The sequence below is a fragment of the Dermacentor albipictus genome, chromosome 1 (genome assembly GCF_038994185.2).
Source record: "Dermacentor albipictus isolate Rhodes 1998 colony chromosome 1, USDA_Dalb.pri_finalv2, whole genome shotgun sequence".
Taxonomy (NCBI): Eukaryota; Metazoa; Arthropoda; class Arachnida; order Ixodida; family Ixodidae; genus Dermacentor; species Dermacentor albipictus.
Window position 1 is genome coordinate 486263184 of NC_091821.1, and position 27550 is coordinate 486290733.

At 45.5% G+C, this 27550-nt stretch overlaps 1 protein-coding gene across 1 annotated transcript; it reads left to right on the plus strand.

The window, feature by feature from the left end:
* Positions 1–435: 435 nt before the first annotated feature.
* LOC135912120 (cuticle protein 10.9-like) lies at positions 436–26525 on the plus strand. The gene is made up of 4 exons (XM_070538141.1): positions 436–468; positions 23217–23294; positions 23998–24141; positions 25882–26525. Exons 2-4 carry the CDS (start codon positions 23277–23279, stop codon positions 26236–26238), a joined length of 519 nt encoding a protein of 172 aa, XP_070394242.1. The 5' UTR covers positions 436–468; positions 23217–23276; the 3' UTR covers positions 26239–26525.
* Positions 26526–27550: the final 1025 nt, after the last annotated feature.

Consider the following 27550-nt stretch of genomic DNA (forward strand, 5'->3'; position numbering starts at 1 on the left):
TACATCATTTCAGATTTCAAGAAACAGCGGTGGAACAGAACAAATGCTAAAGACAGAAAATTTACAATGACCAGTACCTTTTTTATCAAATGCCATGTACTAGCTCCTTCTGCAATAAATACGACTATTACCAAAAATTGTAGCCTGAAAAAATAATTCGGAAATATTTACAAAAGTGACAGAGATTAGAACTGCATGTTAATTTCAATTGTCTTCTTAAACAAGACCACGATAATTGAAGTTTCATTAATTTCAGCAAATTGCTGACATCCCAATATTGAAGCTAGTCAGTGCTGAAGGTATTGTTAGTTTGTAGGAGTCCTCAGACTGGCAGCTCTGAAATATTTGTCACCATACTTGTTGGAACATGCTTTGCTCTTTCAGATAATACTTTGCCAAAAAGCCTCCTGTAAACCTTGTGGGACAATCCTGTGTGGAAGAGAAATCCATTTGATCATTACTTTTTGGGTATGTGTATCTCAGAACTGGTGCTAGTCTGAGTTCTTACAAAGTAGACGTTATTGAGTACTGTAATTCTAATGCCTACCACTGCTATAAATTTCTGTTAATGAAAAATGTCGCACAGTCATGAAGCAGTTCTGTTCAATAATTAGTTGCAGTCACCGCTGAAACACTCAGTACAAAACACAAGATAAATATATGGAGTTAAAATATAAATGTCCAACAAAGTTATTATCAAGTCTACATTTCACAGAACTGTCTTTTTTCTGTTAGTGTGATAATACCAATTGTACATTCACAAACATTTTAGTATTTCACTTCTGGCAAGTGCAGGAAAATTCACCGTCTTTAACAGAAGCTCTTGGGAAGACAGCCCAGATTCGCTTCGACAAAAGGACTTGCCTTAAACTTTGCATCGCTATGTTGTAGGTCACTGTAGCATGGGGAACGTTTTGCTCATTGAATATTACCCGAAATATTTTTATTATTTGTACTAGAGGTTCAAAAAGAGAGGCAATTGTAGAGTTATTCATGCAGATTTCATATATTCCATTAGTTTTTGTTTATCTCCTTCTTGACTTATGCCCTACACAACGGCGAAATACATAGTGACATTTGCGGGCACTTTCTTGTGTATTAAACTTTCACAAAAAACAGTGTGCTGCAGCTAACTCAGCTCGCTGTAGACTGCAAGGTGCCGATATCTATTCAAACAGCATGTAAAGTGACTAGAAGTATGCAAGATAGTAGGCAGGCAGGTAGGCCTGCCTATTAATCTTGCATACCTCTCATTTACTCTGAAAAAAAATTATTGATAATAGTTCAATAATTTTTTGTCTCATAATAGCATGAGAATGACCTTGTGCACTTATAATTGTTCTATACAAATGAAATTTGGCATACATACTCTTCAAGATATGCAGAATACCGATATCTAATTGCAGTTGCAATCTGTAAAAGTTATTTAAAGTGGCCTAATATACTTTTACATAGTTCCAGTAATTGTACAAGCTGTTTGGATAGGTATCGCCACTTTGCGGTATACAACTAGCTAAATAAGATTCAGCATGAAACTATTTGCGAAACTTTTAACACACGAAAGTGCCCATAAAAATATGTTGCCACAATGTAGGAAATAACTAAACACCAGCTACACAAAAACCAATGGTAATTCAAATCTACATAATAATCCCTATGAGTGGCAGCACATTCAAATCTCTAGTACAAATAATTAAAGAAAGTTGTTTCGAGGAGCATTTCCCCTTAATAAGTGGGTGTCGGTGTTTCTACCAAAGGGTTAGAAAATGCCTTGAGGCATACCATAGGGAGTTTTATAAATAGCACATGCACGCATCTGCCTAAAAAGCCCCATGCCCTGCTTACATTCCTTAAATATTTTTCTGCATACTGTTGTATGTCACCGTTTGCATCCCTTAACACTGGCGGCGCAAAATAAAAAAAAAACAGCCTATTAATACACTGAATTTTTAGACTGTAAATTGGTTGCATGCGAATGGGGGTAGCCGACTTTAGCATGAGAATAAACAAATATTTGTTCTTGCATTAATGAAAGCAGTCAAAATGTTGTTACGTGTAGCTGACGTACGAGTCTATTTACAATATATTTACACGTAGACAAACGGTGGCAATGATGGCGACGCTATATCAAGCGGTGGCCACGTCGTCTTCCTTCTCCTCAGTGCAGCCACACTGTGGCGGCTGTTCCGTAGCATCACCCCCGGCAGAAGAAGCGCCATCCCGGTGCTTAATCTCCACATCCGCGGCTAAAGGTGTGTGATATGGCTTTAGTCTCGCCACGTGAACGATGTCACTTGCAGCCAACGATGACGCTGAGAGGGTGGCGAGGATGACTTCATACGTAACATCGGTAACTTGTCGCACCACACGGTATGGGCCAGTGTGGCGCGACAGCAGCTTTTCGGAAAGGCCCACACGTCGAATGGGGGACTACACAAGCACCAGAGAGCCCGGAGTAAACTGTAGGTCGCGATGGTGGCAATCATAGAGGCGTCTCTGATGCTCCTGCGAGGCCTCGAGACAGGTGCGGGCGAGCTGGCGCGCGTGGTCGGCGTGTGCGATCGCGTCGCGGGCGTATTCAGTGGTTGAACGTGTGGCCGAGGGCAACAAAGTGTCAAGGGCAACGCGGGTTCTCGGCCATATAGGAGATAGAATGGTGAATAGCCGGCGGTGTCGTGACGCGATGAATTATACGCGAACGCCACATATGATAAGTGAAGGTCCCAGTCGTGGTGCTCGGTCGCGACGTACTTGGATAGCATGTCGGTGATGGTCCTGTTGAGGCGCTCCGTGAGGCCGTTGGTCTGTGGGTGGTAGGACGTGCTGAACTTGTGCTTAGTCGAGAAGGAGCGGAGGATGTCCTCGACGACTGCCGACAGAAAGCTGCGGCCATGGTCAGTGAGTAATTGGTGCGGGGCACCGTGCACTAAAATGATGTCATAGAGCAGAAAGTCAGCAACGTCAGTCGCACAACTTGTCCGGAGGGCTCTGGTGATTGCGTACCGCGTAGCATAATCAGTAGCGACGGTGACCCATTTATTTCTGGAGCCCGAGAGAGAAAACGGTCCAAGAAGGTCTAGACCAACACGGAAAAAGTGTTTCGGTGGGATGCCAATCGGCTGAAGACATACAGCTGGGGGTGTGGAGGGCTTCTTCCGGCGCTGACAGGGCTCACAATTGGCAACGTAGCGCCGCACGGAGCGGGCGAAGCCTGGCCAAAAGAATCGACGGCGTACACTGTCGTGTGTGCGCGAGACGCCCAAGTGTCCAGCCACGGGAGCGTAGTGAAGTTGTTGGAGAACAGTCGAACGCAGGTGTGGTGGAATTACGAGCAGAAGGTCATGGCCGTGTGAATCGAGATTGCGGCGGTATAGTGTCCCTTCCTTACGGTGAAACATCCGGAGAGAGGCGTCGCCAGGCGTTGACTCCAGATGGTCGATGAGGGCTCGTAATGAAGGATCGCGGCGTAGCTCATTACCGATTTCGAGCAACTGGGACACAGAGAAAACGCAAGTGATAGTGTCCGCATCAGCCGGGTCGCCGACGGGGTAGCGGGACAAACAATCGGCATCCTGGTGCAAGCGTCCCGCCTTGTATACCACGGAGAAGGTATATTCGTGCAGGCGTAATGCCCAGCGAGTGAGTCGTCCCATGGGGTCCTTGAGCGAGGATAGCCAGCAGAGCGCGTGGTAATCAGTGATTACACAGAAGGGGCGTCCGTACAAGTATGGACGAAACTTGGCAACAGACCACACAAGAGTGACGCACTCACGCTTTGTGATGGAATAATTGCGCTCGGCGGGTGATAGAAGTCGGCTGGCATAGGCTATAACGCGATCATGTCCACGCTAGTGTTGTGCTAATACTGCTCCTATGCCGTGACCACTGGCGTCAGTTCGAACTTCCGTTGAAGCAGACGGGTCAAAATGGGCCAGAATTGGAGGCGTGGTAAGGAGAGTAGTGAGCTGCGAAAAAGATGCGGCATGGTCAGGTCCCCAAGGAAATAGAGCGTCTTTCTTCAAGAGGTCGGTAAGGGGACGAGCGATGGTCGCAAAATCCTTCACAAAGCGTCGGAAATATGAGCACAGCCCTACGAAACTACGAACGTCCTTGGTAGACTTCGGAACAGGAAAGTTCGTAACGGCGCGAATTTTGTCCGGGTGAGGTCACACGCCTCTGGCGTCCACGAGGTGTCCAAGGACGGTGAATTGGCGGCGAGCGAAGTGACATTTTGACGAGTTCAACTGGAGACCGGCGCGGCGGAACACGTCAAGAATCACTGAAAGGCGGTCTAGATGCGTGTACAATGTGGGTGAATAAACGATGACGTCGTCCAGATAGCACAAACAGGTGGACCACTTGAACCCCTGAAGAAAAGAGTCCATCATTCGTTCGAAGGTGGCGGGCGCGTTACAGAGACCGAAAGGCATCACCTTGAACTAATAAAGGCCGTCAGGGATAACAAATGCAGTCTTCTCTCTGTCCATTTCGTCGACGGATATCTGCCAGTATGCGGACCGTAAGTCGATAGAAGAAAAATAAGTGGCACCTTACAGGCAGTCTAGAGCGTCATCAATACGTGGCAAAGGGTACGCGTCCTTTTTTGTGATTTTATTCAGGTGGCGATAATCTACACAAAAACGCCACGTTCCATCCTTCTTTTTGACAAGTACGACGGGAGAAGCCCAGGGACTACAGGAAGGCTCGATAATGTCCATTGCAAGCATCTTTTTGACTTCCTGTTGGATAACAGCTCATTCTGACGCAGAAACACGATATGGACGTCAGTGAATAGGGTTCGCATCGCCAGTGTTTATGCGGTGGGTCACGACGGACGTTTGACCTAAGGGTCGATTGTCAAAGTAAAAAATGTCGCGATAGCCTTCAAGAACGCGGCAAAGGGCTGCAGCTTGAGCAGGTGTAAGGTCAGAGGAGACCATCTTCTTAATGTCGACGTCAGTACTGTGCGATGACGTCAAGGTATGGGCTGAGCTGTAACGATCTTCCACTGTGGATGACTCGACCTCATCATCCTGCAAAGCGCGAATTATAGCCAAGGAGATCCCCTGAGGCAGAACTTGCGCGGTTAGCGCGAAATTGACGAGTGGAAGGCAGGTGCGGTTGCCAGTAATTTTCGGCACAGTGTGCGGCACGATAACACCATGTGTAAGCATAACGGCCGGAATTGGTGCGGCCACGTAATTGCCGTCAGGTACACCTGGTGAGGACAACAAGACTACGTGTGTCGTAGAGTGAGGTGGTAGGTGAATAAAATCTATACAGCTCAGATGGCTGGGAGGCGGGTCGACAGGGTCGGCAAGAAGAGGCAAGTCAAGGCGAAGTGAGCCGGCCGAACAGTCAATGAGGGCAGAATGATGGGCGAGAAAATGCAGACCGAGAATGAGTTGATGAGGGCAATGCTCGATGACGGTGAAGAGAGTGACGGTGTGTCTCTCAGCAATGGTGAGTCGGGCAGAGCACATGCCAACAATAGCGACAGTCCCTCCGTCGGCGACTTGTACAAATCGGTTCGGGGCTGGCGTCAGAACTTTCTTGAGCCCACGGTGAAGAGCAGCACTCATAATGGACACATGCACCCCGGTGTCAATCAACGCGCACACAGGAATATTGTCGACGAGAACGTCCAAAAGATTTGTGTTCGTCGGTAAGGAGAAGCGAGGATTTTGAGCCGATGTCGTCTTTGCAGCTTCACCTCCAGAAGCTGCGCTGTCTAGTTTTCCGGTCGGGGGTCCGGCGAGTAGGTCGGAGAAGGAGCACGGCAAGACGGGGGCGAGCGAGATTGACGATGGGAGGGAGAATGCGAGCGGGAGTAGCGGGGTCGTGTCAAAGGCGTCACAGGGTCAGATGATTGGGTGGGCATAGAAGGGGCGAAGGAAAAGGACGCACTAGAGGGGCGAGGGTGGTAATTAGGAGAATAGCGTGTCGGGGAAGTCCAGCGGCTGCGGCAGTGGCGAGCGACATGTCCAATGCGTCGGCAGTTAAAACAGATTGGCTTGTCGTACACGGCTCGCCATTCGGAGGGGTTGCGCTATCCATAACAGTAAGAAGGGCGCGGTGGGGCCGTGCGTGGAGAGAGAGGTTCCGAGCATGCGGAACGAATGGAGTGCAGGCCGACGTTGGATAACTCTTGACGGACGATGGCCTGGATCAAAGAGATTGTCACCGGAGAATGATCAGGTGACGGAAATGAAGGGGCCGCCGATTGTGCCGCTTCGACCTCACGACGAATGATGCAGGTCAAGTTGTCACATCGCGACGGCTGGTAGAAGAGGGCGTCACAGGATGACGTAGCCGCTGTGTTGGGAAGTCGCGTGATGTGCTGGGATACCCGGCGGCTTTTAGCATGCTCAAGACGGCGGCACTCCTTGAGGATCGTATCGATGCTGGTGACGTTGGTAAACACCAGTAAATTGAAGGCGTCGTCAGCGATCCCTTTGAGGACGTGATTTACCTTATCGTCCTCACTCATGGTCGGGTCAGCCTTGGCACAAAGTGCCGCCTTCGAGGATGTAGGACACGTAGGACTCGGTCGACGTCTGGACACGTGTGGCTAGGGCTTTCTTGGCATAGACTTGACGACCGAAGGGATTGCCAAAAAGGTCGCCGAGCTTCTCTTTGAAGAGATCCCAGCTCGAGATCTCCTCTTCGTGAGTCTGGAACCATGCAAGTGGAGCTCCGTCGAGGTAGAAACGAACGTTCGCGAGCATAATAGTCGAATCCCACCTGTGACTGGTGCTGACACGTTCGTATAAGCGGAGCCAATCGTCAACATCAGGACTGCCGACTCCGTTGAAAACACCAGGATGCCGAGGTGGGGTAATGGCGACGTAGGTCGGGGCTGCAGGCGGAGACGGTTGCGTAGATGAAGTGCCGCCAGCAAAAGCCGAAGTCGTACTGTCACCGTTGCGACCGCTGCGAAGCTCCATGACGGGTACGGGGAACGTCCACCTCCACCAAAATAATGGTACGTGTAGCTGACGTACGAGTCTATTTACAATATATTTACACGTAGACAAACGGTGGCAATGATGGCGACGCTATATCAAGCGGTGGCCACGTCGTCTTCCGTCTCCTCACTACAGCCACACTGTGGCGGCTGTTCCGTAGCAATATAATATCGCCAATCTGGAAATTAATGCACAAAGAGCCTTGCTGATTGTTACATTAGTGTCCCAAACAAGAGCTTTTGATGTTTATAATTCCTAGTTTAATTCACTTTCCTCTAGTAACTGGACTCTGGCCTAGAATACTCAGTGTAGGAGACTAACCCAGGCCTGGAAGCCAATATTTAAATCTGAAACAGACATTCATCCCCCAACCACATGGCACTGCTACGTCATCAGAAGAAGCATGCATCTATGGACATATAGTCTGCAAAATTATTTTTACATGATCTGCAGCGTTACTCTTGCACTAACAAATTCTGAAAATTAGGAAATACATCGCTATTTAAAGCACTGCTGCAAACCTGTGTGTTTGAGAGATGCAATACTCAAAAGGTGTATTACAACCAACGTGCGCATGAAACCTATGCTGCCTTTGACATTCGTCAGTGTGGCAAATAAACACTGAGAAATGCCAAGGGTATCTTAGCTTTCATGTCTCAAACCTTGTATGCGAGTACCAGTATATTTGCAGTGAAAGGAAGTCACAGTATTACCAGACTTATGAGGGGAAGCCATTTTTCTCTAGTTCAATATTTTCTTTCTTGTGCTCCTATATCCTTGAGTTTTTCAAAAATAACGGGTGCTTGAAATAAGTCCTCTATATCGCTCTTAAATTTATCCTGCACGAGAGACCGTGTTATGTTACATTTCTTGAACGCATTGCAGTGCTGTAGATTATCAAAGGAAGAAAAAATGCCGTAAGTTCGCATTTCGGCCTTCGGTACAACAAGAATTAAGAACCTATCACTTCCATCCACAAGTACAAAATAAGTACGAGAAACGGCGCTTAAAAGCAGGTATACATTATAATAGCAGGAGTAGATGGTGAGAATTCTAAGAGAAAGGAACTATTAAAAACTAGGTACTAAAGACACATATGAATTGTAATAGCAGAAATATTTGCAAAGAATTTGAAGAGACAAATAGAATGTCTGTTCAGATCACTCCACCCCAACATTCATCAATGGTTCGATAAGTGATCACAGATGGTGAAGCTGTTTGGATAGGGGGTAGGTGAGGCACAGCTGTGAAATAGGTAGAACATGTTGAGGGGTCACCAAAGGTTGCACGCTGGTTGCACAGCAGGTTGCCTCGATCTCCGGACTCACTCGACACTGATGCGTTGAGCCTGGTTATACGTCGATCGCAAGAGGCCTGGCCTGAGCGTGCGGCGTGGCTTGGGTAAAATTTTGAGGCAACCTGAAAAACACAGATCCATATATTTAAGCATCAAAATATTTTGTACCATAGGGCAAATCTGAAGTTCACAATCTGCGCATAGGAGATGATGAAAACAGACAGAATTCACCAAACTCAAGGTATATAAATGTGCAAAAGTGTAAATGAATGTGAAGAGCTGCTTATAGGATGGAATCCTTCATTTTGTCTTTTGTCGATCAATAATAGTATCTTAACATAAAGTCAAGTGTACGTGACCCTCACTATTTGTGTAAGTAGGCTATTCCATGCCAGCTGTTCCTACCTGGCACACGACCACTTGGAATTTCTTTTTGAAAACTGAGGGCTCTTCAATATAGATCAAATCTCAATTTCGCGCAATACTTAAAGCAAAAAAATTTTTTACTGGCATAAACATTATGTCAAATTTTGTGTAACGCACCAAAGTATGCATCATAAAATGGCATAGCGAAAAATTTGGTTCCTTCATTAGGAGGGCCAAATTTTTAACGACAATGAAGATAGGCCTTATGCTAAAATCTTAACTGCTTATTAGCGACTGCTCAGTTTATTATGGCTGTTTAAATATGGACAAAATAGCTTATTAACTTTATTTTCACTGAAGTGACCTACAGCAAAAGCTGCAAATTTATGCAATCCATCTGTTTAGGACTTGTGCTGCGTGCAAGAATGGTATCAGAAAGATACATTATGCAGCAGTGCAGAGAGAGGAGGATGAACTTGGAAAAGAAGTCAGTTTTGGTATACGTTTATCAGCCTACTTACTATTGAGGCAGCCCTAGTAAATTTATGCCAAATACCATGTATGAGAATAAATTGTATTGTTTTCAAATTGGTAAAGCTTTATCAAAGTAGTTTTTATGTTAAGCAAGAAAACAATTATACAAGTGGTCTCTTGTAGTTTCAAAATTTGCATCGCATTTCGTCTAATACACATAGCCTCTTGGCGGCTAAGACAAAATGCATGGACTTGAGCATCCCTGCACAGATAGGAGGAAAACTAAACTGCTCCGAAGTTACTTTTTCCATTGCTGAGTGACTACAAGCCATTTCACTCAAAAAGACGTCGCTTAATTACAGGTACTTACCTTAACCTTGCTGTCGGCTGTCAGCTTGCTGGCATCATCACTAAGGCTGCCAACTCCCTAGTGGACGTAGTCGGGACATGGTGGCGGCAGGATGCAGTGGCAGAAGCCGCCAAAGGCTCCCAACTCCCTAGTGGACGTAGTCAGGACAGGGTGGTGGTAGGACGCAAGAGTAGGAGCCGCCAAATTCTACCTGCAACAAATTTGCACAAATGTTCTTAGTACTACCATGTCACGATTTACAATAAAAATTGAGCTGGCTGTGTAACACGGCTACCAACACAAATAAAGGTAAACAGTTAGGTCCTACGACACAACTAGAAGCCCGGCAAAAAATAAACGGTACTTATGTTTATGAAAATCTAAACAATGAAAAAAAAATGTGCAATCGATTTGTACCTGAGCTCATACCATCAAGTGATCTGCTAGTCAACTGCAAGCCTGCCAGCTTAAAATGTCATTGTAAATTTTTTTACATGCACTATTATAAGCTGCATGAATACAAGTTCAATATCTTTTAATATAAGTAAATCACCAAACTAATTCAAATAACGAATTACAGTGGTCATTAATGCAACAAAGTGCAAGCTCGGAATGAAGCTGGCCAAACTGGGCAGTGAAAAATAACAATGTGGTTCTCTACATCTTGTTTTCCTGGCTGTCGCTCTAGCACTGAAATATATAAGAATTTTTACATTCCTGATATTTCACCCTGCTAATTTTTATCCCATAATGCATAATACTTCAGCAAGAGGAATAATGCCTTCTTTTATCCATAAATAGTGATAGAACAAGAAAATTTATTGGAGCCAACGTTTTGAAAAGTCTCCTTCTCTTTGTCGAAATATTGGCTCCAGCGATCCGTGTTCTATGGCTCTTCATCAGTTCAAGTCTGTCTCCCTGTGTACCTCCATACTTTCAATGTTATATCGATGAAATTGTAATAAGGGATCATTAGTAAATGTAGCTGATGAGGAACTTGGGCTTGTTGGTAGATAATGACAGAGTAGCTGCGCAACATATAGATACGGACAAGGCAAGCTTGTGTGAGTTGTCTCCTCCAGCCATGTCTCCCCTTTGGGCGATTACTCTGTCTCAATATAAAACTGTGACCCTTTGTACAATATTAGTAAAATGCATCAAGACAGGAAAGTGGACACAAAAATTACAAATAGCATCATATGCTAATGAGATATGCGAAAGTGCCTGCTACGATTTGTCTCACCCATAACTTGCTGGATAAGATGGCGATTCTGGCTGCTGCCATTTGTTGAATACCTAAATTAAGATACATTTCAAGATTTAAAAAAAAAATACACAGGACAACAGCAGTAGCCGAGGACGTAACGCATTGTTTAGTACAAGAAGGTAAACTAATCTCTGATAAACGGCAGATGAAATTTCCTTCATTAAGTTAGTAGAAAAATACACCACACATCATTTCATTCAATACTGTCAGCGTTTCTTGGTACAAGAAAAAAAGGTATTTCTGCATGGAAGCAGCAAAGTAAGAAATGGCCTTCTACTTTCACAAAATATGCTGCAGCGACTAAGCCAACTACAGCTGTATATACTTCAAATTGTTGTATGCACATTACAATAGCCAAGACAGGATAAACTAGGGTTCATATGCCGCTCTCTGGAAGGTACAACTTTGCAATCAACACATTTCTGCTTGGCAACTATGCGCACTAACATAAAACTACAAATAAAAGGACCCTTTTTTTCATAAAACACCGGACTCAATATAAAATATCCAGTAGCAATATTACAATTTCACCACATAACACAGCCACGTTTTGTAAGAATAGTAGGATTTATCATATAAATGTTGCAGCATATTCATGCTTTTAAAAATTTGCACCCGTGAAAATAAAGATAACGTAAAAATAATGCATTATATATAGGCTTAGATTGTCAGCTAATGTGTTTTGTGTTTTCTACCTACATCCAAATGCACATAAAATTGGTTCTGTTTCAGCGCTTTCAAAGCGCTGTGTCTGTTCGCTTGTGCATGCAGCCGCTTTACCGCTCTTAAAATATTTGTGCTGCCACATTGCCTGACACTGCCATACAGCGCTGTAGCGCTTTTATTATTCGCGGTAATATACTTAAAGCGCTAGTAAATCTTCAGAATACACAAGCTGTCTTTTCGACTAGCTGTCTTCGCCAGCGAAAGTCGCAATGGTGCTAGTATTGTATCTACACTTCAAGTTAGGCAGTACTTGATATTCTACGGATTTTTCCATGCGACAGGCCACTCGCCACTAGAGTCGTTAAGAACGGTGTTTCTTCTGGCAGTACAGCTTTGCAATAATTTCAGATGCTCTCCTGAGGCTTCCGTCTGCCAGTAGTATTTTCGCATACATACGCGCACGCATGCCTAAGAAACGTCTGTGAACTGCCAAGAGAAACGTGGCGCAAAATGTAGCCATACCGGAAGGGCCGAGTACACGCCGTTTGTAAACTCGGAACAAAAGCTGATATGCTTACCTGAGACGTTAAGAGAAATATGGCACAGGTCACAGGTCCCCGCTGGTAGTGGTTCGTATGCATCTAGTCGTCTCTGTCAGTTGCGATCTCCTATATCACAACGAAAGATGCAGTGCAAACCGCAGCACTTCGGGCGCTTGTGACGGTCCGGCAAGCTGCACTTGCTCGATGTCGGCAAAGACGAAATCGGCGATACGCTGCTGCTGACGGTGGTCTCCTCGTCGCAATCACACACCATGGACAGAAGCTCCCACCGTAACTTGCCGCAACGCTTGGTTGCAGTCGCCCCTAACGCAGCGACTTCAGAACCACTCAACGACAACTTACTCGCGCGTGATGCAGCGCAACTTCAAAATGGCGTCATGCTATTGACGGCTTTGGTTTTGCATCATTTTGTATCTGCACAACTGAGCAAAAGAGTTGCGCTAGTTTCGGTTTTGTTTCCTTGCGTTGAACTAAAAACAGTTTTGCTCACTGATAACTTTACGTCCCTTAAGTAATGTTCACGAATGAATCAGCCATGAATTTAGCACGAGTGTTGAAATACCCGCTACGTTCACTTGGCAGAAGCAAAATTTGCTCGTCCGAGCGTGGTTGCGTTTGAAATATCTATCGGTGGGCTGTCGGAGCATGCTCGAAGTGTGAAGACGGGGTGTAATTGTCCTTAATTTGCTTACCTATAATGGTGCGGCTGCCCTTGATTTCAGTCGAGTGCAGTTTGCTCTGAAGCGCCATTTCAAGTTTCGGAGACGCTTTGAAGGGTGAGGCAGCAGAAGCGTTCTGTCCGCTCTGTTCGCGCCCTTCATCACGCCGACACTGTGACAGCGAGTGTTCGTGGTCATTGAGTGAGATCTGTTCATGTTTGCACGTGCGCGCGCGACCCCGTGCTTGCTAATTTACGGAGTACGCGATTGTTTACTACAGTTTATTCAGGCGACGAAACTACGAACCTTGGTTCGTGCAGTTGTCCGTGCAGTGGTTCATGCAGCATTGGGGGAAACTGCTACATTTTTGTTTTTACATTTCTATGGGGTTCAAAAGCAGTGCTGCGTACGCTAATATTTGTTTCTGGTGGCGGAACGCAACGCACTGCGGTAGCCCAGCGGCTTTGGCGTTGCGCTGCTGAGCTCGAGGTCACGGGTCAAATCACAACCGCAGCAGTCGCATTCCAATGGGGGCAGAATGCGAAAACGCGCGTATACTGTGCATTCCGTGCAGGTAAAATAACTCGAGCTGCTGAAAATATATCTGCAATTTTCCATTACCATGCACCTCATAACTAGATCTTGATCTTGGAACCTATATCCTCAACATTTAATTTTACGTAGCGCAATTACATTTACAATCGACACTGTTGAACGCGCCTACTGAACTGATCTCGTTGATGTGCTCTTTTTAATAGCCAATGCTTCTTTTTTAAAATTTACTTACGGTCAGAATCCAGTGTGACAAATCCGGGTCTTCCTTAGCATAGGAAGCCAGCTATCGCTTAAGCGCGTGAGATATTAACGAACATGTTCAAGGAAAATCGATATTTAGAGTTCGATGTAATTGCAGAACATGACAAGGACGAAAGAATGATACACCGCATTACAACCAGGACAGGAAACTGAGGGCCTGCCTAAAACAGAAGACGTTATCTGGTATTTCTTCTCCAGCATTTTAATCTTTCTCTCGCCAGACTGATCACGAATACAAAAGGAGTCGCGGTCTTCCACGATGACTCTTCGCGTGCTATTAAAATTCAAACTACCCATACACAAATGTTGACTCTTGTTTCGTGACTCTATCCGCGCGAAAATGGGTCTTCGTAAGAAAAAAGAGAGTCAAGTTGCCCTGACTCACTTTTTACTCTCTTTTTTATTAGAGTGTGCTTTTTATAGAGAACGCAAACATTAAAATACAATGTCGCCGGTCAAAACGTTATGCGGAAATTTTAACTCGTTTTGTGGCAAGGATACATATGACATGCGCACATAGTTGTCCTTTTGTCATTCTATTTACTGCGCTTCGTAAAGCTTTCGTTCGATGGATTGGTGTTGCAGTTCAAGAACGCGTGAAGCAATCAGATATAGAGTACTGCATTCCATATTGACCGCAAATAAGATGGGGACAGAGGGAGAGAACATATAAACAGCACGGGCGGTAACTTTCAACTGTTTTATTCACAGCAGCCCGTGTGCATATATAGGCAAAAATAACATGCGCAGATCGCTGCAAACAAGAATACACATCAGCTTAGCCTACACACGCTACACACGCTAAGAGCGAATACACACGCTAAGCTGATGTGTATTCTTGTTTGCTGCGACCTGCGCATGTTCTTTTTGCCTATATATGCCCACGGGCTGCTGTGAATAAAACAGTTGAAAGTTACAGCCCGTGCTGTTTATGTGTTCTCTCCCTCTGTCCCCGTCTTATTTGCGGTCAATATGATATGCAGTAAATACCAACTAGGCCAAAGTGAAGTTCTTCTGAAGGAAGAAGTCTTAAGCAACGTTCCCAGGAACGGAGAGAACGTGATAATGGCATTGGACATTAAAGGAGCCTTTGCCAACGTGAGCCATGATCCATCCTAGCGGGCCTGGACGACCTAAACTGCGGCAGGAGGGTTTTCGGCTACGTGAAAGCTTTCCTGTCCAACAGAACAGCCACGATAGGGCTAGGAGAACTCCGCTCGGAGAAGTTCCATACCCCCAACAAAGGAACCCCCCAGGGATCGGTCATTTCACCAACGCTATTTAACATAGCAATGATCGGCCTTGCGAAAAAACTCAAAGAGATCGAGGGCATACACCATGCCATGTACGCCGACGACATAACCATTTGGACCAACACGGCATCACTTAAAGAAAAAGAAGAAAGACTGCAAGAGGCTGCGACCAGCGTGCAGCACTGCGTGAGGGCAAGAGGGCTAGCCTGCTCCACCGAGAAATCTGAGCTGCTCAGAGTCTGGAGAGAGAAACAGAATCACACGGTCCCGACTAGCGACGAGCTCAAGCTTGGCGTCTACCTCGAGGGAAAACTAATACCGGAGAAAACGCTCATAAGAATTTTGGGCATGTGGATACAGTCGAATCAACGCTGCTCACACATTCTCGCTCTACTCAAGACATCAACTCTTCAAGTCGCTCGCATGATAACGCGCGTCTCCCACAGGCGCTCAGGCATGCGAGAGGAAGACACGCTAAAGCTGGTTAGGAGTCTGGTGATCTGCCGGGTTACCTACAGTCTCCCGTACTACAACCCAATCAAGAGTGAGGTTCAGCAGATAGACGCGATCACACGCAAATCATACAAAAGCGCGCTCCACCTACCACAATCCACATCCACGGAGAAGCTCTTGGCACTAGGAATTCATAACACATTCGAAGAACTCAGAGAGGCACAACATGTTGCTCAGCCGCGCAGACTTCAACAGACTCCGTCTGGCAGGGAACTTCTGCAGAAGTTGGGATGCAGCGAACAGATACAAGAAATTCAAAGAACCGCGACTATCCCGGACAATATACGAAAAACAATCAAGGTGGCTCCCATTCCCAAGAACATGGACCCCAACCTACACGAAGAACGCAGGAAGGCGAGAGCCGAATACATCCAAAAGTCCCTAGCTTCCCAGGCAACAACGGTATACGTGGACGCAGCCACATACACCAGAAGGGCGAGACAGACCAACCCCAACGCAGTAGCGGTGGTGATAAACTCGGATATGCAAGAAATCGTCAGCGCATCTCTACGGGACTGCACGGTAGCCGAGGCTGAAGAAGCGGCCGTCGCTCTAGCGGCAGCGGAGGGCTATCGGACTAGGCGGTCCTTAACAATACTAACCGACTCCCAAACAGCATGCCGAAACTATATGTTCGGCAGAATAGGTCACAGAGCGCTCCGCATACTCCGCTCAGAAGATACCCACACAAAAAAGCCAGAAAAGGAAGAAACAATTAGACACACGATAGTGTGGACGCCGGGTCACATGGACGTGGAAGGCAACCGTGAGGTCGACAGGGTAGCTCGAGGATGCACGGCATACCGAGCACCTTCCGCCAATGAGCTCGAGGAAACCGAGCCAGTCCCCAGAGAATGCTCGGCTATCCTGAATCACTATAAGGGCAGCAGGAAGCGGTACCCCTCGCCGCATAGGTCTCTCACTAGAGAGGACTCCGTAGCTTGGAGGCTGCTACAGACGGGTGCATATCCGAACTTAAACACCCTCAGCAAAATACAACCTACACAGTACAGTGACAAATGCCCATGGTGCCAGGACACACCCACGCTCTACCATATAACGTGGGCCTGCCAGAAAACAAATGCGGCACCAATAATACCAAACCCGAGTGCGGAGCAATAGGAAGGAATGCTCTCCAGCGACCGTCAGGACGTCCAACTAGGGCTGATCCGACGGGCCCAGCTTGCAGCGGCATCCAGTGGAGCCCTGGACGGCCATTGCCCACAAGATGGAAGACACCATCTGACTCCACGAAATTCATAGAATTTTCTAGAGCTAAATAAACGTTTTTCCTCCTCCTCCTCTTCTGAAGTACTACATTCGCCCATGATATTAGTTGAAGTATATGCACATGAGAAATCCATTCAAACAGCTAGTACACAGCAAGAAAACTAGAGTGATGGGGTCTAGACTTTATATAGGGTAATGATGGGTTGCGATTATTATTACTCCGCTTGAATTCACGTCAAAGCATCAAACAGAACAAAGCAAGCGTGAGCAAGAAACAAAAGGACCCCACAGCCCGCGCTCTATACCGTTACCTCCATGATAGAGTGTATAAGCGTGACTGAACGAGGACGTAGAAAGAAACAGATACACAGAGACAGCGCTTCTCTGTGTATCTGTTTCTTTCTACCTCCTCGTTCAGTCGTGCTTATACAATCTATCATGGATTCTAACCAAATATCCCGCCAACGTGTTTTACCCAAATATTATTATCTGTTGCTTTTATGCTTTCTTCTTTTGCTCCTATATTTTAAACTAATGAAAATGAAGTTTGGGTCTTTACGTGTCCCAGCCACAATAAGCAGCACATTCCGGATCAAATTTAACCACCTGGGGTTCTACGCCATGCACTGAAATATGAGTGCATTAAGGGTTTTTCATTTCTCTCCCATTTAAATGGGGCTGCCGTAGCCAAGACCAAATCCGCCACACAGAACTTATCAGTGCAACTCTATAGCCACAATGGTGGGTCCGCTGTATTTCACACATTTCAAATCAATTTTAATACTTTTCTCCTACCTCGTCATTGTGATTTGGTTTGAGGTACCTATTCGGTAGGTAATGCAAACTGTGTACGATGTCACTGTTTGTAATATTGCTGATCAGCTTATCAAAAAATGACAGAAAGAAAAAAGGTGAGCAACCTGTATCACTTGAGTATCTCAGGTGTCGTTCTAATAGAAGCGACACCGCAGTTATATTAACAAACATTTATGAGCGCCTCAAAATCATTGTGTATTTTGGCGCGTTTATTGCGTTGTCTGTCACTTTGCATGCATGCATGGTTTTATTTACGGCGTGGAGATAAACCATGGAAATGGTGTATAACGCTGTCCACATCTCGCTCGAATCTCTGTGTTTGGAAGTGACTAGCGAAGGCCGTACCTTTGAAGTATGAAAGTTAATAAAAAACGGGGACGTGTTCTGGAAACTATTACACTTCTAAAATCCTTGCCACCATGTTTCCTACTTTTAACTGAACGTAATATAAGTCCAGAGTTCCGGAGAGCTGTATTTCACTAGGCGTATACCTTTTTCTTTAATGATGGTGTCCTCCACCATGCGTCCCTCTATTGTTTGTAAGTGCATGATGTTCTTCATCGTGAACAGGATGTTAATTTACGTTGTTATCAAACGGGCCCACGTAAAACACATGATCTTTTGGTGCCCGCTGATATCATTTGGTTTGCCAGAATCGGTGGCAGTTATTATTGCTTGCAGGATACGTTAGAGCAGACTCTAAAACAGCCCTTTCTCTAAACAGGCAGAGAAGCATTCCGGAAATGAACTGCATTTGTCGACGTACTACAGCGTAGAGCATAATATTAGAACTTACTTGCAATAAACAATCGCAGAAGTGAGAAGTCTCGTGTTGCTACAGCATATTTACAAAACTGCTCAAACAAACGTCACAAGCGGTGGTAAAATTTTCAGGGTACCAAATGAGTTGCTTCAGCGAAGTCATTTGCCTTGCAGGCAGAGCAGAACTAGAACACAAGTTGAAGTATACCAGTCATCACTTATTGAGGTAAGATCAACAACGAGAGCTCGTTTGCAAGTGTGTATCCGTTTACGGGAAATAATCCTCGTTGAAATGTTACAGGATATTGAATCTGGGTCGTTTTTCTTAAAGCTTTTGCGTTCTTTGGTATCGGATGTGCAATGGCTGTTCAAGGCAGTGGTTATTCTACGCACCCTAAGTGAGAAAACAACGACGCCTTTTCAAGCGCGGCCTCCCTCGCCTCTAGGGTAATGATCACGAGCGCAATAGGAGCGCCGTCCTAAACGACTCTTGTCGTGACAGTGGTGACCTCTAGCGAATGTGGCGCAGTCGTCGCAGAAGAAGCCCCCTGTAAACTAAACTACGCAACGTTGTTTCCGAACAATGGCGTTAACAATGAACGTGAAATTTGCAAACTGCCTATCTCGAAAGCATTCTAATCACGGCGCTAGTTGGTGTACGCTCATGATTGTAGTGTGCTTAGTATAACACTGACAGAAGGACTAATGGACGAACACAAAGGAACAAAATGTGGACGTACGTGACGCTAACTACCAACTGATCTAGTAATATTAGAGAACATGCTTGTATATGAGGTGATGTGGTGGGGGACGAAATATAGATATGACAAGGTAGCGACATATGACGTGCAAGGGGCCCTGAGATGTATCATTGTGAGACTCAGGTAATAATTATTACCCTGGCAACACAAAATGGCTCCGTGATGGGTAGTCAGTAATTAAAAGTTCACTGACGCATTGTAATCTAAAAAAAGCGCACAATCACCGCACTACACCATTAGTAAACTATGACGCCCCAAAGCTTAGAGGAAAACAAGGCTTGACAAGAAAATAAACGCCACGTGCCAGCGGTGGAACAAAGTTGGTAGAAATAAGCAAAACAAACAGAAACACGGCTGTATGGATAAGATAGAAAATGTGGGTAACCCACAGTCGACTTCACATTGCCTGGAATATATGCAGGTAGGAAATGTAATGCGAACTAGGAAGTGGCGTTTAAGATTAACAGAATAAATGCAAAATAAATGAAAACCCAGTCAATGTGGCATGATGACATTATAATAATTGGCATACTAGGATGAAGTCATTCGCGGGGAAATAAGAGAACGTGTATGTTGTTCAACAATCCTTCGCTCTGGTACTGAAAATTGGCTGATGATAACGGTGACCATAGTCATCCCGGTAACGGCCACTGCTGAGTTAAAAATATTTTTGACCTAGGCGGGGATATTTGACAAATCCCCGATTAAGTCGCGGGCCCTTTCAATAAAGTTATTCTTCTTATTCTTTCAAATTCAATATTGGAGTACGAGCAATATGTGAAACGGTAGCGTTCGATATCATGGCCCATTTTTTTCTCTGATTCCGTTTTCCCGAATACATGGAAGCGAAAGTCGGAAAATGCAGAACGGAATTGCAGCATGTAACCATTTTTTTCAGAACTGCAAATGGGATGAAAGTTAGAAAAGAATAATACATGTTTCGGAATCTCTAGCAATGATCAGTACGTGAGGAATTCTTATTTTATTGGTTTATATACCGTTATTATTTGATTTTATGTGTGCAAACGAGGCGATATACGTAAAACAATCATTTTGGCTCCCGAGTGGACATGTCCGCGCGAGCCTCTCGCGCGCTTTAAACTGAAGCGCGAGAAATCCTGCGCCTTCTCCTTCTAACCTGCAAGCTGCGTTTCAAGCCATTGTACCACCGTGCAATTTCAAAGCCCATTTCATATTCGAATTTGCTGCTTTTTTATGGCAGCATGGGATAAGGACATCGTTCGGGCACTATGCCGTGTTATTCACATTTGTGCTGATGAAGTGTAGTCGAAGAAGATTGGTCTCAGGCTGCTGCCAACTTCTCAGGGAGAGGACTTGTCTTTATCAGGACAAACACAGTTTTTCTTCACAGCGTCTGTATAGATCCCTTAATCTATCACCAGAGAATAAAATTTTAGAAAGCGGGGAAAATGTAGCTTAAGACAGTGTAGACAAGAAAGAGCCTCCGTGGAATATTTGCCGGTTAAAATACGACCACAAGCTTCACAAAAAGCTCACAACAATGGTCACTTTCGACACCAAAATTGAAGAAAAGAAAAAAGGAACACTGCAGTTAGCGCTCCCAGAAAGTGACGTAGGGGCGCTCCGAGACAAGGCGGCGCCCTGGGTTACAGCCGCGGCGCGCTGAAAGATCTTGTAGGGACAGCGTGCGCTGCCCGATAATGGAAGCCTAGTGCTGGGACTTACGTCATCACCGCTAAACGCCAGGTTAGCGGTGATGACGCAATCACTGTTTGCCACTGTTTTGGTGTTCCTAATAAGGTAATTTCACATTTACCAGAACTACGGATTTGCCAAGATGGTTTCGGTGGCATATCCCACTCATTTATAATCAATTTACCCAAAGTGAAATTTCTTTGCAGTTGGCCTGAAATAGAAGTACAAGCGAGTGCGTTGAATAAGACGAGTGCCATGGAAACGGCAAAAAAGTGGATGCCGAGTTGTCATAGGGAGGGAACGGGGAGGGCAGCAGTTCTGCTACTTGTTTTAAGAAGCGCTGGGGGCAGGATGGGAAAATAAACAGTATTTGTAAAGAAGTGCTGTCGATTTGGTGAGCTTATTTTCTCAGAAAACATGAACGTAGGTGAGCCAATAGCTTTGTACAATTGAAAAACACGCAATAAAAAGTATTAATATCGGATAAAAGAGACTTTATTCCTGTAATATTATGTCCCTCACTTTCGGATCCATAATATGTGTAAACCAGACGATGCGGCGAATAATCGAGTGGTAGACGAAGCGTAACCGCCGATGATTTGCATCCTCTTGTTTGCCGTCTGTGGCTGGCAGCGTTTACTTCACGTGCACTTTTCGTAAAAAAAAGTGCTCGGGCGAAACTTGACAGTTGCAAAGCACACACAATAAATGAGAGTCATTTAACGACGCATATATATCATATACTTTTTCCTATTATTAGGCTTACCATTATCACGGTGAACGTGGCTTGAACCGGCGTATATGTATAAGATAACTTCGCCTGTAACAGTGTGAAAAAAAAAACGGTAGGTATATCTGCTTGAACTTAAATGTCGTCTGTTTGTTTTTAAAAGTTTTATTATGAAAATGTGTTATATTTCACGGGCACGGTATCTACGTCGATTAATTATGGTATCTACGTTGAGCATGATATATGTATTATTGCTGAAAAACAAAGTGTACATTTGAGACTGCAAGGTGAATGCCATAGAATGGTTTTGTTGGGAACATTTGAAGGAGGAATCGGCGAATTCGCTACATTTTAAGCTAATGATATACGCTTGGGGAAGCTGAAACTGAAACACTTGTGTGGCAGCTGAGGTTGAAAATATCTAGTAACACACCAATTGCGCTCGAAAATCATGCTGATGCACATTAAACTTTGTTGCAAGTTTGTGAAGGATCGCTGAAAATACAGTAATTGTCTGACTGAAACTTAGCGCACCCATCAGAAGGAACATCTCCTTGTTTATTTGTTCATTTACAGCGCTTTTTTGTTCGAATCTCACAACGTTTTCGCAGTTGTCTTTGAGAATTTATAGTGCCTCGTTCTCTTTTAAAGCTTCACACAGGCACCCAGGTGTGCACATAGTCATTCTTATTCTTCGTAGGTAATTTTATCTCTTTCTGCCTTGCGTATGTTTGTGCGCAGCATTGTTCTTTTTTATTTCTTTTTAAAGATTATTTCCAGTTTCGCCTGCTTGCACCATGATTTACGGTACTTTTATATAAACATTTGAGATCACAAGAGAAATTTTAAGAGTGATGACTTGTAACCCTGCACCAAACATATATGTACAATGCCGGATGTTTATCAATTTTACTATGCGGTTAGCCGTCGTGCTACAGCATCGAGAAGACTTTTTTATTAATGTTGAAGTGGCCGCGACTGGGATAGCTAAAGTGATTTGATTATGGAGTTTATGGATGTACCGAGCTTACCCCTCTGAACAGCAGGGTACGACCGCGCTGCCAGAGATAACATGCGCGCCTGGCATTAAACTGAAGGCACCTGAGCAGCGGCACGTATTGTCGCTGATAATGTCAGCGCGCCAGCAGAAAGCTCGGATGGTAGCTCTGGGCACGCGCTTGCGCATTCTCCTTAGTAGATCTGAGGTCTGTATACAGAAGGGATTGGTAACGCTAGGCCGACGTATTAGGTTGTGCGAGCATTAGGAATAAAATTAGGAGGCCATTTTCTTACTCTACGTTAAGTGTAACTGTCACGCACAGCTTTTATAGCTTATACATTTATTCTATCGCGCGGGTGCCGGAACCTTCTTACTTTCTCAGGTTGCAATGACATTCATGTTTGAGGCAACAATAACATGCATTTCATTCACGCGTTACTGCAAACTTTTTATCGGTGCTGGTATGCCAAAGTATTTACCCTAAAGTGACTTTGTCTGCTCAATAACGTCGGCAAGCGCTACCGAAAAATCCTCAGACAGGGCCGTAATCGACTGTCACGCGCCATGCACGTCTCTACGCGGCATTCTGCTTCCCACATGAATCAGAGCGCCAGTGTCTAGATTACGTGTCGTGAGAACTTTGCAACCGTTTTGTGAGCTACATTGCAGCTATTGGGTATCCGTGCTACGCGGCGACTTAATGTACCGCGAAAGAAAGTAGCAGTGCGCAAATTCACCGGAAAGGGCCTTCAGTCACGTCGTGTTGTTTTTCTTTGTTCCGCAATGCGAGCGAGCATTCTGTTCGAGCAACCGTGACCCTTACTTTGAAAGAAACCGTGCCTAAAGTGAAGAAATCGCGAGTGAAGACGAAATCCCTGGCAAGAGAGGGAAAAAGACACGATGTGTGTCGAGGACCAGTGATAGTCACGTGACCACGTGTGAGGCCAGCGGCGTCACCCGCATAGTCCGAGGTGGTGAGTAGGCGAACAATATAAAAGCACTTCTCTGGCGAGCTCCCGGACATCCAAACTTCTTGCCTTCCCGTGCAGCTTACGGACTTCGAGCCGCACACGTTTTCTTGGTGCTCCGGAAAAACGGATTTGTCAGCAATGGAGACCTTCGGCAAGGTACGGTTCTGTATCATTTACTATATGTGGCGTATTTTCTAAGTATGAGCAGGACTATTACCAGTACAATTAGTATAAAATGTTGCAAGTGGTTACGAGGAAGATTGATCACCAAGAATATTTCGAACATAATGTTCATGGTTGTCAGAAAAGATGCAGCAGCTGTGCAGTTGTCAGCTGTGCATTGTCTATTAGGTTTGCATTTATTGCGTAAGCGCTGGTTTTCCTGCAATGACAATGGACTCATAGGCGTGCCTAAGTTATCCACAATCTTCCTACGTCTGAAATTGGATGTGCGTGTAGTATTATTTCCACCCGTAACAACATACCACTGGTCATTGGTTTTAGGGATTGAAGTGTCAGAACTATGGACATTTCTGAAAATGTCGTTGGAAAAGCACCGAAGCGAAGCAACGCACGATGTATTTCTCTTTATGTGAAGTTTTGCACAAAAACAATCGGTCTTACGCGAAAATCAGATGTTGCCAAAAAAAAAACGAATGATTCAATAACTGTACGTGTTCGTAATATTCGATTTTCCCCAGAAAAGCTCCAATAACTGAGGAAACCAGCTGGAAAAGATAGTATAGCACAAGCTCGTTCAATCTGTTGCATGAATAACATGGCAGGCATAACATGCGGTTTTCGTACAAGGTGCTTCGACGTCGCGCAATCTTGAGCTCAATTGTTGTGCAAAATGCAGCTCGTCATGGCCTGCGCCTTCGCTGTTGTGGCAGCGGGCGGCCGCTTTGGTGCCCCCCAGGCCCTGCAGAGAGGCGGCTTCCGCGGAGGACCTCTGGTTGCCGCAGCGGCGACACCAGGCTTTGCAGCCGCTGACGGTTCCGGCGTAAGACCGCAAATATCATCTTGTCGGTTGGCGCCGATAGCAAACTTTAGCATCGCTCTTCTCGCTTCCTGCTTGCTGTGGAAGCGACATAACTCTGTCGGGTTTTTTCTCACTTCGGGTGCATTGTTTTGTGAGTGCCACCACTCTGGTTCGGGCATCTTTTACGTTCGGGCTCTGCGAGTCCAAAGTAACAGCCAGTGCGTCGCATAACCTGCTTATAAGGCAACCGGTAGGGTGCAGACCCAGCTTTTCTTTTCCTGTTGTCATTCTTTGTTTTTACATCTTCTTGGACGATCTCCAGTCAATAATATGCTAACTCTGGCCATCTGCCCCGAAAAATCGCCGCAAAAGAGGCATGAAAAAAGGAAATGCTTAGTAAATGAGCCGCTCTGGAAAATTGCAAAGATTGACCACCTGCAAGCAATAAATTTTATGCACTCACAGTTTGTAGGGCATGCTACGACGCAGCTCGATGATTACGACACCCTTATTCATTCGCTGTGCTCGATAAACCTACCAAACGCTACCCCCCCCCCCGCACACACACAGAATTCGTGTTCTTTAATGTATCGCTGTTCAACATGCATTGATACTCGTATGGCGTTCGGTAAATTGTTCGGTGACTAATGGCAGTACTAAAATAGAGTTGTGTTACTTAAACAACAGTCACACGTACAACGACTCCTTCAGGTGGCGTCTTAAAGAACACCAGGCAATGTGCTTTAAGCTCATTTATCGTAGTGAGCATCGCAGGGCTGTCGTGGGAACATGCTTTTATTTTCGCGCAATTTGTTAGGAATTCAAAAACAATTCTCGCATTTGGTTATCGCACGATTTCCCTCATTGCTCCTACGTTTTATACAATGTTCACTGCAAGATTTTGTTTTATTGATTACGACTCCTGTATTTAGTTGCTCGACCCGTGTTTATTCTTGTGAACCATGCAGCTTAAATTGACGGCACAGTGTTTGTCGGCCTCCAACACTCGTCGTGTAGCGTGCCCACAGTAGTCTCCAGCAGAGAACTTGCCGCTTAATTTCACTGCTGATGAAGCTGTTGCCGCCGCTGCATTGTAGCTTTATGTATATCTTGAATAAATGGATGATACAATTCGGATTACAAGGCATCAGCTGATCGTGGGAAAGAGTTTGTGGCTGCACTTATCGAGCACTTCTCGAGCACTTATCGAAGTAATGGCTCACTCACGTCAGAGATCTGCAGAGTAAATAGTATTGAAAATACTACAATCTGGAAAGTGACCTAAAGCCATTGCACCACTCAGGAAAGGGAGTATAAATAAATAATCCTATTTCAAAGTGTTCCCATGTACTAAAGCCTACGAAGTGCACATGCTCATTATTCAGTGTACAAGATTTTGGCACAGCCATATTGCAGTGTGCGTAAAGTTTAGGTGATTCCCATGAAGGATGACATCGAAGCAAAGTGTGGCACCTACGACCAAGTTTTATGTAGAGGAACCGCAAATACAAGTACATATGAAAGCAGCCGAATTCCCAACGAGCACTTGCGAAATAACGTGCTTCTCACTTTCTCGAGTTCGCATTTTATGTCCAGTGTTTACAGCCCACTTCTAACACACCAATTTGGGAACTTAATTCTGTTGTACTTCGCATGACGAAGCAATTTCTTAGGGTTCTTTTCAAGGTAACCTTGCGCGGGATTATATTTCCCCTGCGCGAGCCTTCATATGAACCTTTTCTCACACGCGCTCCATTTCAGCCTCCCCAGCCGTATAGTTTCTCCTACGACAACACCGACGAATTCGGAACGCAGCTTTTCCACAACGAGCAGGGTGATCGCAGCAACGCCAAAACCGGTTCCTACGGTTATCGGGATGCCAACGGCCTCTTCCGCACCGTGTCGTACGTGGCCGACGAAAACGGCTACCGTGCCACCGTGGACACCAACGAGCCCGGCACCGCCCCTGGGAACACCGCCGACGCCGTCTTCAATGCCAACCCCGTCGCCAACCCAGTGGCCGCAGCTGCCTCTGCACCTGTCCCTTCAGGCTTCGTGAGGCCCGGCTTCGGTGGGGCTGGCCGCTTTGGAGCAAAGGGCGCATCGTGGTCTGGCTGACCGCTATAGTCTTCATCAGTGAGCCAGTGGCACTTCCAGAACTGCCAGAATGTGATTATTAATACGAGCACTAGGTGAAGACAAACGACATTTTGACATCGTAGAGCCCCAACGCTACTGCCCGCCACGAGTCATGGTCTTCTTCTGTGATGCGCCCAAACTGTTCCAGTTGAAGATAGAATTGAGAGAGTTTCGCTACAGGATAAGAGTTATTGTCTTTCACGCTTGTTGTACAAATAATTGTGTTGTGCAGTTACGGAGACTTCAAAGGAGGAAATAAAATTGCTGGCGAACCATAAGCTACGATTCATTATGGGTTACTGTATAACTGAGCGACGCCGGGCTGACCTGCGGTATTTGAAATGAAACTGTATTTCTTTAATAGCCTAAGTAGAGCTAGAATGATCAAAAGAGCTCTGCAACTTTTCTCTTTTTTTATGTAGCAGAAAATTTCGTTTTGAAATGCACAGCGCTCTCTCAGAATCTTAACGCTAAACAGACGTGTTCAATTTAGTGAGCACATTATTCCTTATTATCATTTCACACTTTACCTTTACAAGGAACGTTTTATTAGTGAGTTTTCATGGAACGCAGGCAGCGTGTTCTTTCGATCAGCAAACAAACCATCCCTGAAAGGGCCCTTAAACAACTCTGAGCTCCACGGGGTGCTACCGGTTTCTCTTTCAGATCCACACCCCCCACCATGGGTGCTTCTTCCTCCTCGTCGCGTACTTCACTCGAAGACTCGACGTCTATGCGGACTGTCATGCCGGTGTTCTACTTTTGTGTGTGTGTGTTCGTGTGTGCGTTTCTTCTTTTTTTTGGGGGGGGGTGTTTGAAAACACGATTAACTTCCGCGCAGCCCGGCCGCAGCACGACCGCCGCTGCACGAGTAGCGCTAAACACGCTGCACGAGGTGAAATTTGTTCATTGCGGAAGACAGACAAGCGAGACAATAAAGAAAAGTGCGCGCGAGACCGCATAGCGCATACAGACTAGCGCCTCACGGAGGGGAACTGATGCGCTTCGTATTTGGACCAATGGGCAACGTTTACTCTGGAGATAGCGCGTGCGTGGCCCTTTGGCATGACGAAGTGAGAAAAAGGGAGCGCAAAAACGCGGAGAGAAACACGCGTTTGTTTTTGAGATTATGATCGGTGGTGTAGTGAACCTTGAAAGCTTGAGAAGCCGAAGTATTGTCGTCAGAGACGCATTCACTGGATTGTTTACAAAGTTAACGCGGAATTGCAGTAAACCGTTCGTCCCGTATCGCATTGCCCTTTCTAGGTTTTTTTTTTACACTATGGACCAG